The sequence below is a fragment of the Gossypium hirsutum genome, chromosome D10 (assembly GCF_007990345.1).
Source record: "Gossypium hirsutum isolate 1008001.06 chromosome D10, Gossypium_hirsutum_v2.1, whole genome shotgun sequence".
Taxonomy (NCBI): Eukaryota; Viridiplantae; Streptophyta; class Magnoliopsida; order Malvales; family Malvaceae; genus Gossypium; species Gossypium hirsutum.
Genome location: NC_053446.1, coordinates 10,612,482 through 10,624,628, shown reverse-complemented (window position 1 = coordinate 10,624,628; position 12,147 = coordinate 10,612,482). Strand labels below are relative to the sequence as shown.

At 32.6% G+C, this 12,147-nt stretch overlaps 1 protein-coding gene across 3 annotated transcripts; it reads right to left on the bottom strand.

The window, feature by feature from the left end:
• Nucleotides 1-273: 273 nt before the first annotated feature.
• Nucleotides 274-11,936, bottom strand: LOC107914202 (long chain base biosynthesis protein 1). 3 transcript variants are annotated; one of them, XM_016843026.2, is made up of 15 exons: nt 11,356-11,913; nt 8,983-9,107; nt 8,736-8,819; nt 6,759-6,881; nt 6,393-6,487; nt 5,174-5,265; nt 4,702-4,795; nt 4,328-4,400; nt 4,092-4,224; nt 3,268-3,442; nt 2,478-2,618; nt 2,303-2,398; nt 1,848-1,989; nt 1,231-1,358; nt 274-654 (listed from the first exon to the last, which is right to left on the bottom strand). In XM_016843026.2, the coding sequence occupies exons 4-15, from the start codon at nt 6,862-6,864 to the stop codon at nt 487-489; spliced, it is 1,443 nt and encodes a 480-aa protein (XP_016698515.2). In that variant the 5' UTR covers nt 6,865-6,881; nt 8,736-8,819; nt 8,983-9,107; nt 11,356-11,913; the 3' UTR covers nt 274-486. The 3 variants fall into 3 exon arrangements, with proteins under 3 accessions (XP_016698515.2, XP_016698516.2, XP_016698517.2); XM_016843027.2 differs by lacking the exon at nt 8,736-8,819 and having other exon boundaries at nt 11,356-11,936; XM_016843028.2 differs by lacking the exons at nt 8,736-8,819; nt 8,983-9,107 and having other exon boundaries at nt 11,356-11,752.
• Nucleotides 11,937-12,147: the final 211 nt, after the last annotated feature.

The following is a 12,147-nucleotide window of genomic DNA, read 5'->3' as shown; positions in this document are numbered from 1 at the left end:
TAGTAAATGTATTACATTCAATGAACTAAGTTTTCTTAATTACTCCATTTAACGATCTCCTGATTATAAATGAAGTAAAGAGTTTTATCTCTTTACTTTAAGATGTTTAAAGGAGTTATATACATCCATTTAATGTTGTTACAACAAATTATAAAAAATAAAGTAACACGTATAAATTGTAGTTACATTTTGTTTTCTTGCTAAAGAAAATTTAAGAAAAAGTTAACAATTTCACAGAAAAATCTTCCAATGCAGTTAAAAACAAAATCTTGAAAAAAGATAATTTATCATATCCACTGCTAGTAAAGGTTTTTTTTTTAGCTCTACAAATGGAATAAAAAAACTGTCATTATCTCTATTCTTATTCTTATTTTATTTTTTCAAATATAATATAACATGTTTTTCAACTCTGCTTGTGAAGTTAAAAAACTATACTGACAGTAGATACTAATCCATACATACACACATATATATGATGGGTATCACTCACCTAAGCATCGCTGCTGCGACTCGCTTGAGTGATTCACATGCCTTAAGCAGGTCCAACTCTGAATGGGCGGTTGAAACGAACAGTCTAATCCCGACAGGAAGGGGGCATTTATCGAGAGTTGATCTTTTTGAAGCCATTACAAAAATGGATTCTTGTTTCAAGGCCTGTGAAATGTAAATGTTTTCAATCAGGTATCTATATCCACTTTTCTGTGTTACCTGGACTCGAGAATGTCAGTCACATTTCAATATATGTCTGAATTATATGTCGTCTGAACTTTTTTATTTTCCGTGAAATATCTATAACTGAGACATTTGAATAGGAATATGAAAATATGACCCTCCATAGATCTTCCAAGTGTATGAAAAAATTTGAACATATTGACGTAGGAAACATACCCATATCCGCACTCACAATCGAGTCAAGTAGCATAGACTAGTATTACTTGAATTCAGATGGGTTAGATACAAGTATGTTCCCGATACAGAAATATTGAATTTTTCCTATGTGCTTAGGTCTTTGGAAAGTCAAGTCATCTACATATCTAGAAATATGTCGGACACAGGCATTTCAAGAAAATGAAGAGTTAAAGCAACAATGTCTTTAAGTTGTATAAAGATTTAGAAAATCATATATGCATACTCATGTACAAATATCAAATATTTCAAGAAAAATAAAGATTCAGAATAATATAACTCGCCGCTACTAATAAGAAGGAAACATGAGAATGGTGCACTTACACGATCAGCAATGTCTTCAAGGAGCTGAAGGTCACTTTTCACTGAACCAGTTGATTTTTCAAGCACAAGGAAAACAATCGGTGATTCTGGATTGCTTGCTATTGAAAGCCCCCGGATATCGGAGAGTCCTGTGTTTTCACAACAAGTTCAAAACCGAAGTGATTAGGTCAATTACACAATAACCACCGAACAAAGGATCGCACTACAAAATACAACGTGCTTTGTGATCCGATGTTAGCATATTGCAGAGATTAATAAGAAAAAATATCAATTCCTATCACAAGTTCAGAACCGGAAATGGTTTGGTCACTAATACAATAATGATAAAAAAATTGTCCGCATTTTTATCTACTACGAAACAAGGGCTTGCACTAAAAGATACACCGACGTGCTTTGTGACAAGATGTTAGCATGTTACAGAGGTTAATGACATTTCAGCTTCTATTTAGAACCAAAAAAGGTTTTGTCAATCATAAACATCGTCTGTACTTTTATCTACTATGGACGACTGACCAATGTAACAGACAAGTTGAAACCAGAGGAGAAGAGCATCATCACAGAAACAAAGGAAATCCTTAAAACCATACAAGAAAGAAAATGTTAAGCTCGAAACCAACCTTTCCATAAAATGCCAATGTTTTCCTTCAGCTTTGATGTCAGATCAGGATTTTGCTCTAAGATGTCAATAGCAGTAATTGCAGCACTAGCCAAATATGGGGGTAAAGATGCAGAGAAGACATAGCCAGAACTGCTCAACCGCTGCCACCAATCATAGAATTACCATTAACATTTTACAAGTGTATTAGGAGTCGATCCAGGGTGGTTGGTACCATACGAACATATACAAACAAATAAATAAATAAATATGAACAACATTTGAAAAATACTGATATAAAAGATGGAATATGTAAACACACCGATATACATGTTACAATACCAGAACAAAAATGGTAAATCCACTAGTATAGTCTTGACTATTTTGAGTCTATCTATTAAAAATAATGTTTATGATGAATGAAACTAGGTAGAGCTTCCAATATTCAACAATACTAAAAGGTCATAGACTACATACTTGATGATCAATGACACGAGCACTTCCAGTGCAGAATCCTCCTTCTGTTGCCAATGCATGTCCCATGGCAGCAGTAACAATGTCTATCTTCTCTATCTGCAGTACGTTCAACGGTTAGCGACCAACAAAACCAAAGCAACTATAAAATAGTAACTTAAAAAAAATATAAACACACCGGAACCCCGCAGTATTCAGTGAGACCCCTTCCAGTACGACCAAGTACACCAAATGAGTTGGTCTCATCCAGTAAGACACGGAAGCGATACTTCTCTTTCAACTTGATGATCTTGTCCAAAGGAGCTATTTGACCCGAATTCTACATATTTAACCAACAAAATGTTATTAGATATGGTGAGACTACAATTAGGAGAATCAGTAAGAACCGACCAATACAAGGTATCATCAACTTTGAACCATTGGACCTCACAGTTTTTTGCTCAAAAGGGCTCTCCAACATTTTTTCCAAGTCTCCTCATATGTACCACTATTTTACAAACATGCAGCAGGGTAAAACAAATAGTAAACAATTAACAAATTTCCGTAAAGAATGATTCCCTAAGAAGCCAAAGAATGATAATTGCTTTTTGGCAAATAAGTAATTCTAAGCAATTTCGTTAAGAAAAAATATATACTCTCTGCAGCATCACTATTGCTTTCTTATAGCACTCACCCATCCTATTTAGTTCTGATTTTGATTTATTAACAAAAGATGGGCATGGTTTAAATGAGAATGTTGTGATAGATCATAATTATGCAAGGAAGAAGACGCCTGGAATGAATGTACAAAGTCCACTGCATTGACATGCAATGCCACAAGCATGTCGATTTTACAAACTTGCACCAAACAAGTTCTTGTCATACAACTGTATTTATTAGCCAAATCCTACAAACACGGCTATTTATGCACAACATGGGCACGCTAAGGATACAATAGTTGAAATTTGTGAGAACTTGACATAACATACCTGATACACAGATTCAACCACAATGTAGCGCCGTAATTTCTTAGCCCGCTTATTCTGTGCTGTAATTTTCTCAAGGGTTTTTTCCAGAGAATCCATATCATTGTGCTTGAAATAAACAATGGTGCTTCTAGAAAGGTAGAGGCCATTTTGTATTCCCCAATGGACTCCCTCATCCCTGGATAACCAAAAAAAAAAAAATGTAACTAATAAATAGGATACAAATCTATGCCTTAAATTCTGTAAAATTGAAATATTAAAAGAAAAAGTACACTTTTATGCTAAGGAAGGTGCAATTAAATAAGTCAACTCAAAAAACAATTTCGGCCCCTAAACACCTTTCAAAATTCAGCAGCTGACAAAATGCACATAAAGGACAAAAAATCCAATCTTCATATGCTTTCCTCCAAGCATACAAAAATGCATTCTACCTACAGTAAATAATTTTATGATTTTGCTTAACAATTCTAAATCATGCATCACATTAATTAGTTTAGTTTTTAAAATATTGTAAAGGTGGGGCCTCACATATCAGGAGGCCCATTGCAAAATATATTACAATCTGGCCTGTGAATAACATCTACTAGTAAGATGATCTAACTGTGAAATTCGGTAAAAGAAAAAGCCCCACAGAATACAAAGAGCAGGAGGGAATCAAATTTCCATTCTTGGGAATTCCAAGTGCATCATGCAATTAAAAAAATAAGAACAAAAGACAGAGTAAAAACCAAAAATTTCACAAGTTATCTATACCACAGCTTACAATGTCAAACCTAGGATAATAGCCATATATGTATCCATTTAAGGTAATGATATTTTTCACTTACACAACAATTATGTCGCCCTTTTTACAAAAACATGGGATTGCACTGAACAAGGCGGAAAGCCCATAAGAATAGAGGATAGAATCATGTGTTCCCAAAAACTTCGCTATTCTGGACTCACAATCAAGGTGGACATCTGAATAAGAGAATTGTCACAATCTGAATCTTGTTATTATAGAAGATTTAGAAAGAGTCTCCAAAAACACACCATTCAAAACTGTATAGGTATTGATGATTACCAATTGTGCCATAGAATCCACGAGGACCACAAGATCCAACACCATATTTCTCCAACGCAGACGTACATGATTCCTGGTAAACACATTTTATTTCATGGCCAAAAGAAACAAAACCTTGAGAATTTAGTCATTATAACTTTCCCAATTTTTTTAAAACATATGCTTCTCCTTTGCAAAACTATCTTTTAATATTACTTAACAGCCTACATAAACACCTCTTTGATAAGGTAAATGGAAGAAAAGTGTATGTTTCAAGGAAAACTTAGAAAGGATTATAATCAAGCTATCTTGGTATATGGTTTATTTATTTATTTATTCTCTCTTCCTGTCGACCAAATGGTAGAATAAATTAATAATAGCAATGCAATTCTTACAAGTAACTTATCATGCCCTACAAATCCGAGATAATTTGCAGAAGCAAAATTCACAACTTCTTTCCCATTGATTATAGTATGGGGCCCTGCAGCACTGCATAGAGATGAACTAATAAGCTATGCCACTTCGGAAAAAAAATCAGCCTTAAGTATTTAAACTACTATAACAAATCATGAGAATTTATCAAAATTTTATAAAATCTATTGTAAAAGCATACATCAGTAAATATAACCTAAGGAATAACTAATAATTACGATTCCAGATGAAAAAGAAAAATGGAGAAGAAAATATAAAGGGCTGAAAAAAGGAAATGTCACACATTTGTTTGGTTGGAAGAAAAAATAAAATAAATAGATTTGGTTGAAATGTGTATCTCCCAAATCTTCAAAGCAGACTAAGCATATTAACTCGAACCATATATTTTTTTAAAGAATCCAATAAAATTAATGTAAAAATGACAGTTATACTCACCTTTCCAACACTGGAGGTTCACTCAGCATCTCTTGCGTGATAGGAGGAATAAGGGATTCTGGGACCCATTCATCACAGAGCTCATCTATTTCCTACAAACAACGAAGAGACCTTTCAGAATGTTAGGCTGATGCATCATCATCTAAATAAAATGAATAATAAGTAAAAAGTAAAACACTACAAGGATGAAGAAAGCATATCAATAGTAGAATGGCACAAAGTTAACATCTGACACAAATGCACCATATTTAACTTAACATAAAAGGAAAAAACATATCAATTGTCAAAACTTAAAACACAAAAAGGACTTGATCCAGCATAAGCCGTCAAACACTTAAGAAGAAAGTTTCAAGCTCAAACACAAAGCTCAAAGTTTATATGGCTACCCTTGTGACAATCCTTGATGACGTGTGTATTCAAACTTGAAACTATTTATTTAATAAAATATAATTTGTGGAAGACTGAAAAGACAATTTGAACAAGTAAAAAGAATTAAACATTACAATGTATCTACATACATGTTAAGTTAGGGGTTTTATTGAGCCAAGCACAACTCGAAATTCAAGTATGGGATTTTGGTTTAAAATTGATTCAGTTTTACTTCTAAAGCTCAAGCTTGTTTCAAGATAAAAATCAACCTGCTCAAACTCACTTAAGTAGGCTTGATTAAGCTTGTTCATCTGGTAAAAAAAAATAGGTGTGATTCCCAAGATCAGCTTCAAACTTAATTATATATGCTCAAGCTCGAGATAAAATAGAGATTTGTCAGTGCCAATTAAAATAGAAATATTTGATTAGGCTCTTCAGTGATTCAAGTCAAGCATTAGGATACTCAAATTCAATTAGCTTGATAACTCGAGCTTGAGCTTTACTCAACAATGTCCAAGTCAAATTTGAGTAGTTTACAAATCATACCAAGCAGCTTGCAAGTACAAGTGTCTCATTTAGATCCCTATGTTTAAAGTAGTAAAGAATAGTTTGTTATTGTTGAACCTTCGAGTTACAGCCCTTAATCAAATGTGGTCGAGAAAGGATTTTGGTTAGAAAAAGCGCCGGTGCCTAACAGTTTTCACGGACATATTGGCCCAAATCCTAGGTACAAAATACTTAAGAGAAATATAGCAGTCATGAATTCCAAGAATTATGACCCAAGCCTACATAAACTTGAAGCAATATCTATCCATGGAAACATTAATTAGAAGTAGAATTGCAACAAAACCTTCTTTGTCAATGGCCGCTTAGGAGGTTTGTAACTTTTCTGGGAAAGCAGAAAAAAAATTACCACCAAAAGAAGAATTTCCACAAATAAATGCCCTGTAATAAATAAAAAAAAAAGAAATAAAAGATAATGTATACATGTCAAGTATGAATGAGAGAACAGATCAATGTTGCTTCTGACTTTTTTATTTTTTGAAGCATCCATGTCCGACATGTATCTAGACATGGGTATTGGGAAATACTGCAGATACATAGAACTCTAGGAACAACTAACATTCTTGTGTCAGACACTCATCTGTTCTAGTACTCACACTGGAATTCGACATAGAAAAATATAGCATGATGTAAACAGGAGTTAAGAGTGTACCGCCTATGTGAACTCCAAACACCACAGCTCGTGCAGAAGGGGCATCCAAAGCAAAAGTGATCCAATTTAAAGTGGCATTAACTAAGTTTAATGCAGCTAATTCCATTGTTGTCAATAAGTCCACTGCACAAATAGAAAGGATTAGATGATGAACTTTGTTTTTTTCTAAAGCAATGAGAAATCCAACATTAATTCATTTATTTGAAATGAATAAATGACTAAAATACAACAATTACTTCCAATATAATTTGAAAGAAGAACCTAAACTGATCAGAATGAACAAAAAACAAAAATAGTTTATTAATATAAATCAACAACAATATTACACAGAAACAAAAAATGATGCAAAATATTGAAGGAGTAATCAACAATACAGCAAACTTATATATTAAATGTTGAGATACAGAAGAAAAAATCGAGTAATTTTAAAGTTTCAAAGGATTGATCTGCTAATCAGCTTAAAAGTCGAAAAATAAAAATAAAAGAACCTTAGGAGATCACTAAGATTTGATTAAGCAATTCAATATTAGAGAATTGGGCATGTGGAAATTCAACTCAAAATCATTAAAAAATAAAGAACCGACAGAAGCGAAAAGTTAAGTACCTGATGCGAGCTCCGACAATCCTCTTGATTCAGTTTATAATATTTTATAGGTATTTATATTGGATTGAGAGTTTGGCTGGCTTTTAATCGACAACAAAGAAGAAGAAACCGACAACTACAACCACGAGGAGGAGATTTAGAATTTTATGACGCACATGACAATAGAACGATATTGAAAGAAAGAAAGGTAGGATACGGCAATCCACGATCACATGACTGTTCTCTTTATAAGTGAAACCGGACCAACCAGTTGGACTGAAAATTCTTATTGTTATGTATTTATTATTTTATTATTTTATCTATTTTATGTATTTACGTGTGTAATTGTTTTTTATGTTTTATATATATATTTAAATTTATATATTTATAATTGTTATATATTTGTCAGAATTTTCTAATTTATTTAAAAGGAATTTTGAAGTTTTTTAACATTTTATATAGAATTAGAGTCAATTTGATAGAAAGTATAAAATTTAGGGACTAAATTTATTATTGCACTAGTTAAAAATTATCATGTGACCCCCGTTAGGAGATAAGTCAACTAACAGCCGAGTGCCTAAATAAAACAATTTTGAAGCATTAATAACTAAATTGTAATTTTTCAAAATTTAGTGATCAAAACAAAAAGTTATGTTTGAATCAGTGGTTATTATGCTTAAAAATACAAAAATTTCCTCATCAATCAAAATTTTCATATGCAACATGGCAAGTTCGCATGGAGCGTGCAACTCAGTATCTAGCTTAAGGACAAAATATTAATAAACCAAGCAAAGCTACAAACAGGAGAACAGTGTAATTAATATGTTTATCTACATAAGCAATTCTGCACATTAAGCACTAACGACATGACTAAAGAACAGACGAGTGAGCTAGATGATATTCAGATGAAGGCTTGCATCGAAGAGCTTTTAATACATTTGAAATAAAGGACAGAAGGAAAACAGTTTATGATTCATCAAACAATTAAAGAACCTTAATATCATGAGCAGGAAACAGGGTATACTGCATGGTTGAAAGCTCAGAGATTAAATAGGACAACTAACAGAATGACTTGTTCAAAGAATGGAATGAGGTACAAAAGAGAAATATTTTATAAGGAAATAGATTAAAGGAGAGAGCCATATTTCTATTTGGTTCAAAGAACGGGAATAGAGTAGTAAACTAGTAGTACTATGATTATCATTTCTGTTTGAAAGGAATAAGATTAAGGAATATAAAAATAATTGAAGCTTTCAATTAAGATAATGCCTACTTTAACTATATTGCATCAAGTAGGTTGAAAAAATGACCATATGAGGAATCCAATGTGCTAATCAGAATTAACAGCAGCAGTGAAATCTAAGAGTTTGCATCTGATTACTGGGCATACATACCCGCAGCCAGATCTAGTAGCTTTGGGGGCAGAGGGGGTAGCAGAGTTGGACATGGAAATCACCAATGAAGCCTTTAAAATTATCCTAACATGATGTAAAAGAAAAGGTCGGGAAAAATTATACAAATAGCAGTGTTACTATTATCTTGCTGCTTCTGCAGAATAGCCATTTTATGAACCAAACAAAGAATTACTCTTCAACTTATCAGATCGCAACAGCTACATACAACAAGACAATGTACACAAACCTGCAGAACTCCAACCAAGTACTTTACAAGGGTTTTATAGACACCCGTTGCAGAACCAAGTTGCACTAATATCTCGGACTCCCACAGCAACTAAAGTGCTTATTCCAGTCCTCTCGAAGTCCTCTCTGTTGAAGGAGTGAAAAATCGTAAAACATTCCTTCTTTCACAAACCAACACATAGAAGAATCAAAGAAAAAAAAAAACAACCATCCTTGGATCTTTCTATTATCAATTAGACAAACAGAAACCATAGAATGAGATAAAATATGCATCATAAATGAATCCTAAGCAAGGTTCCATAAAACCGAGATAATTTAGAGACTATGAAGCATGACAGCAACAGAATGTCAATCAAAGAATACATCTAATGCAACGATTGAAAGATATCTTAGTTGTGGAACCCATAAGCAACATTCTTACAAGATGGAAAACACATTCAATTGAATACACAGATGATGTTGGACTAATATGCAATTTCTGTACGAAAATTTACTCCCCAAAATGAAAATATTTACCACATATCCAAAGTTCCATTAAGAATAAACTATCATCTAGAATACCAGGAAGACCCGAATTCATTAAAATATATATATGTACATAAATATGAAAAGAATGTAAGATTAATGATTTACTCAATAGTTAAGGTAGAAAATTGAGAAAAAAAGACTTACCCAGAAGTACTTCTGAATTAGATAGCAATATTTTCCAGATATGAAGAAGAAAAAGAACATGGAAGCAGCTAAACCCTGGGTTTTATTAAACTTCCATTGTTAACCAAACAGAGTTTTGAATATTTGATTATAGTGCTATTAAACTACACTGTGGTCCGAGGGTCACTGAATTATATGTGAAATTCCATTTTAATCTTTAAACTATGAAAAATTACAATTTAGCCAGTCAACTATTTGAGATTATATATTTTGTTCACCCGATGACATGGCTTTTCTAATTGGTATATTTATCATGTCAATTTGCTTTTAGTTCTAAAATATTTAATCCTCAACATTTATACACTATAACAATTTAGTCTTAATTTTAAAATTTTAAAAAATTATAAAAAAAAAATTGTTTATATATCATGTCAATTTGCTTTTAATTCTAAAATATTTAACCCTCAACATTTATACACTATGACAACATTGAAAAAATAAAATCAAACAGCACTTGTATAAGGTAATAATTATCAAACAATTGGTCAAAGACAATTTTTAAATTCCGTAAGCTAACCCAAAACAAAAAAGCAAAAGAAGAAAAAAATTATTCAGAACCAGAATGCATTGAGAAATCAACTAAGACAATAAATGAAGAAGAAATTGGTTATGACATCGTTAGAGAATATATCCAACACATCTTTTTCCAGTCATAAAAGCCATCAACCAATAAGCAAATCAAAATAATGTTAATCTAAGGGTTGTGCCTAGAACCTATTCACTTAAAAGATTACAACTCAATTCCCCTTCATGTAAGGCTAGGTAACACAGATGAATATAAATTTATCTTTAACCAAAATCCAAGTATTTTCACCACGTGGATATATCAATAATCACACAAAACTTCCCATTCAGCTGATATACAGAGATACCTTGGATCTATCTAAAACTTCCAATCAAAATCCATTTGCAAATCATACCCAACAGAACACAAACAATCCCAACTAAGTTCATTGATGACCTCCATTCAAAACTATTTTAAAGAAAATATACCCAATCCTTACTGATGAATGCAAGCACCTAGAAGTATTAAAAAGAAAACATATATGCATACAGGAATCATGACAATCTCCACCGTATATGATCATGAAACCCAAATCGACAAAAACCTTTGCAATTAGCAAATCGGTTGAAATTCTCCAATTCGTCAATTACTATCAATATTAACAAGCATCCCAATTAGATTTTTTTTTAACTAGAGTACAGATTTTTTGAGAAAACTAAGAAACAGAATCTCACGACTCACAACGAATTAAAAAGACATGTTATTACCATCCAGAAAAACTACCAAATAAACTCTACAAGCGTCACAACTCCCACCGGTTCCTAGAACTAAAATCAAGCCAACACAGATGCAGTAAACAATTTACATACGGATGCTTTTTGTTTAGGCAATCAGTATTCTGCTAAGCAAAGATTTAAAAGAAATAGACAATAAAACAAAACTATAATATTAAACAGAGGGAAACAAACAATCCAAAAATAAAGAACAACATATAGTAGACGATAAACAAACAAAAAAGAAGAACAATACCGAGATCTATAGATTTGAAAGACGGAACGAAACAGTGATTTCTAAAGCTGAAAACCAAAAACCCTAAGAAAAACCCACTGAAATACAAGTAAAGAAGCATGGATCTGAAACTAAAACAGAGATTGATACCTGAAATGAGTCTCCGATGAAGCAGCGGATTTCAAAAATCACAAAAACCAGAAACGGCAGAAAAAACTTAGGGTTTCTCTCTCACAAAAACTCTCTTCCTATTATAGCGTGTGTGTGCTTTCGCCTGTGGTTACCCAAAGCTAAAAAAGAATGACAGGAAAATTTGAAAAGAGACCGAGAGTGAGAGAGAATCGGCGAAGAAATAGGGAGCTATGGATTGAATCGATATATGAGGTAAGACGCTGGAAGGTGTGGAGGCAGCGGCAGTGACAGCGGTTTGTTAGAAAGAACAACAAAGGACGAAGAGCGAAAAAGAAAACAAAGAGAGAAAAAAAATAGTAGAATAATTGGGTTTAGTACTAATAAACTCCAATTTCCGAAATTATTTACGGAGATAGTCCTTTCTAAAAATAATAATGGGTAAGGATACAAAATCTAAAAATGCACTGATATGGATACGACTTCAGGAGTTAATTCAGAAAAATACTTTAGCGTTGGTGCTTTTTAGGTAAAAGCGCATTAATGTGGGAGAGCTTTAGTAAAAAGCATTGAAGCGAACGTGCTTTGGCTGTGTTTTCCCCCAACAGTCATCTCCAACGACTGTTTAAAAGCTTAACCGTTGAGCCTCCAACGATCAGAAAAAAAAAGAGTATAAAATATCTCAACCCATTTTTTCACACCAATTTTTATTATTCTTCCAAATTTCTCGCTAAATTTATTAAAAAAACTCTCAAATTTCTCTAAATTTTTTTATTTTTGTCTGAATTAGTGTCATTTTTTTTATAATTTCTA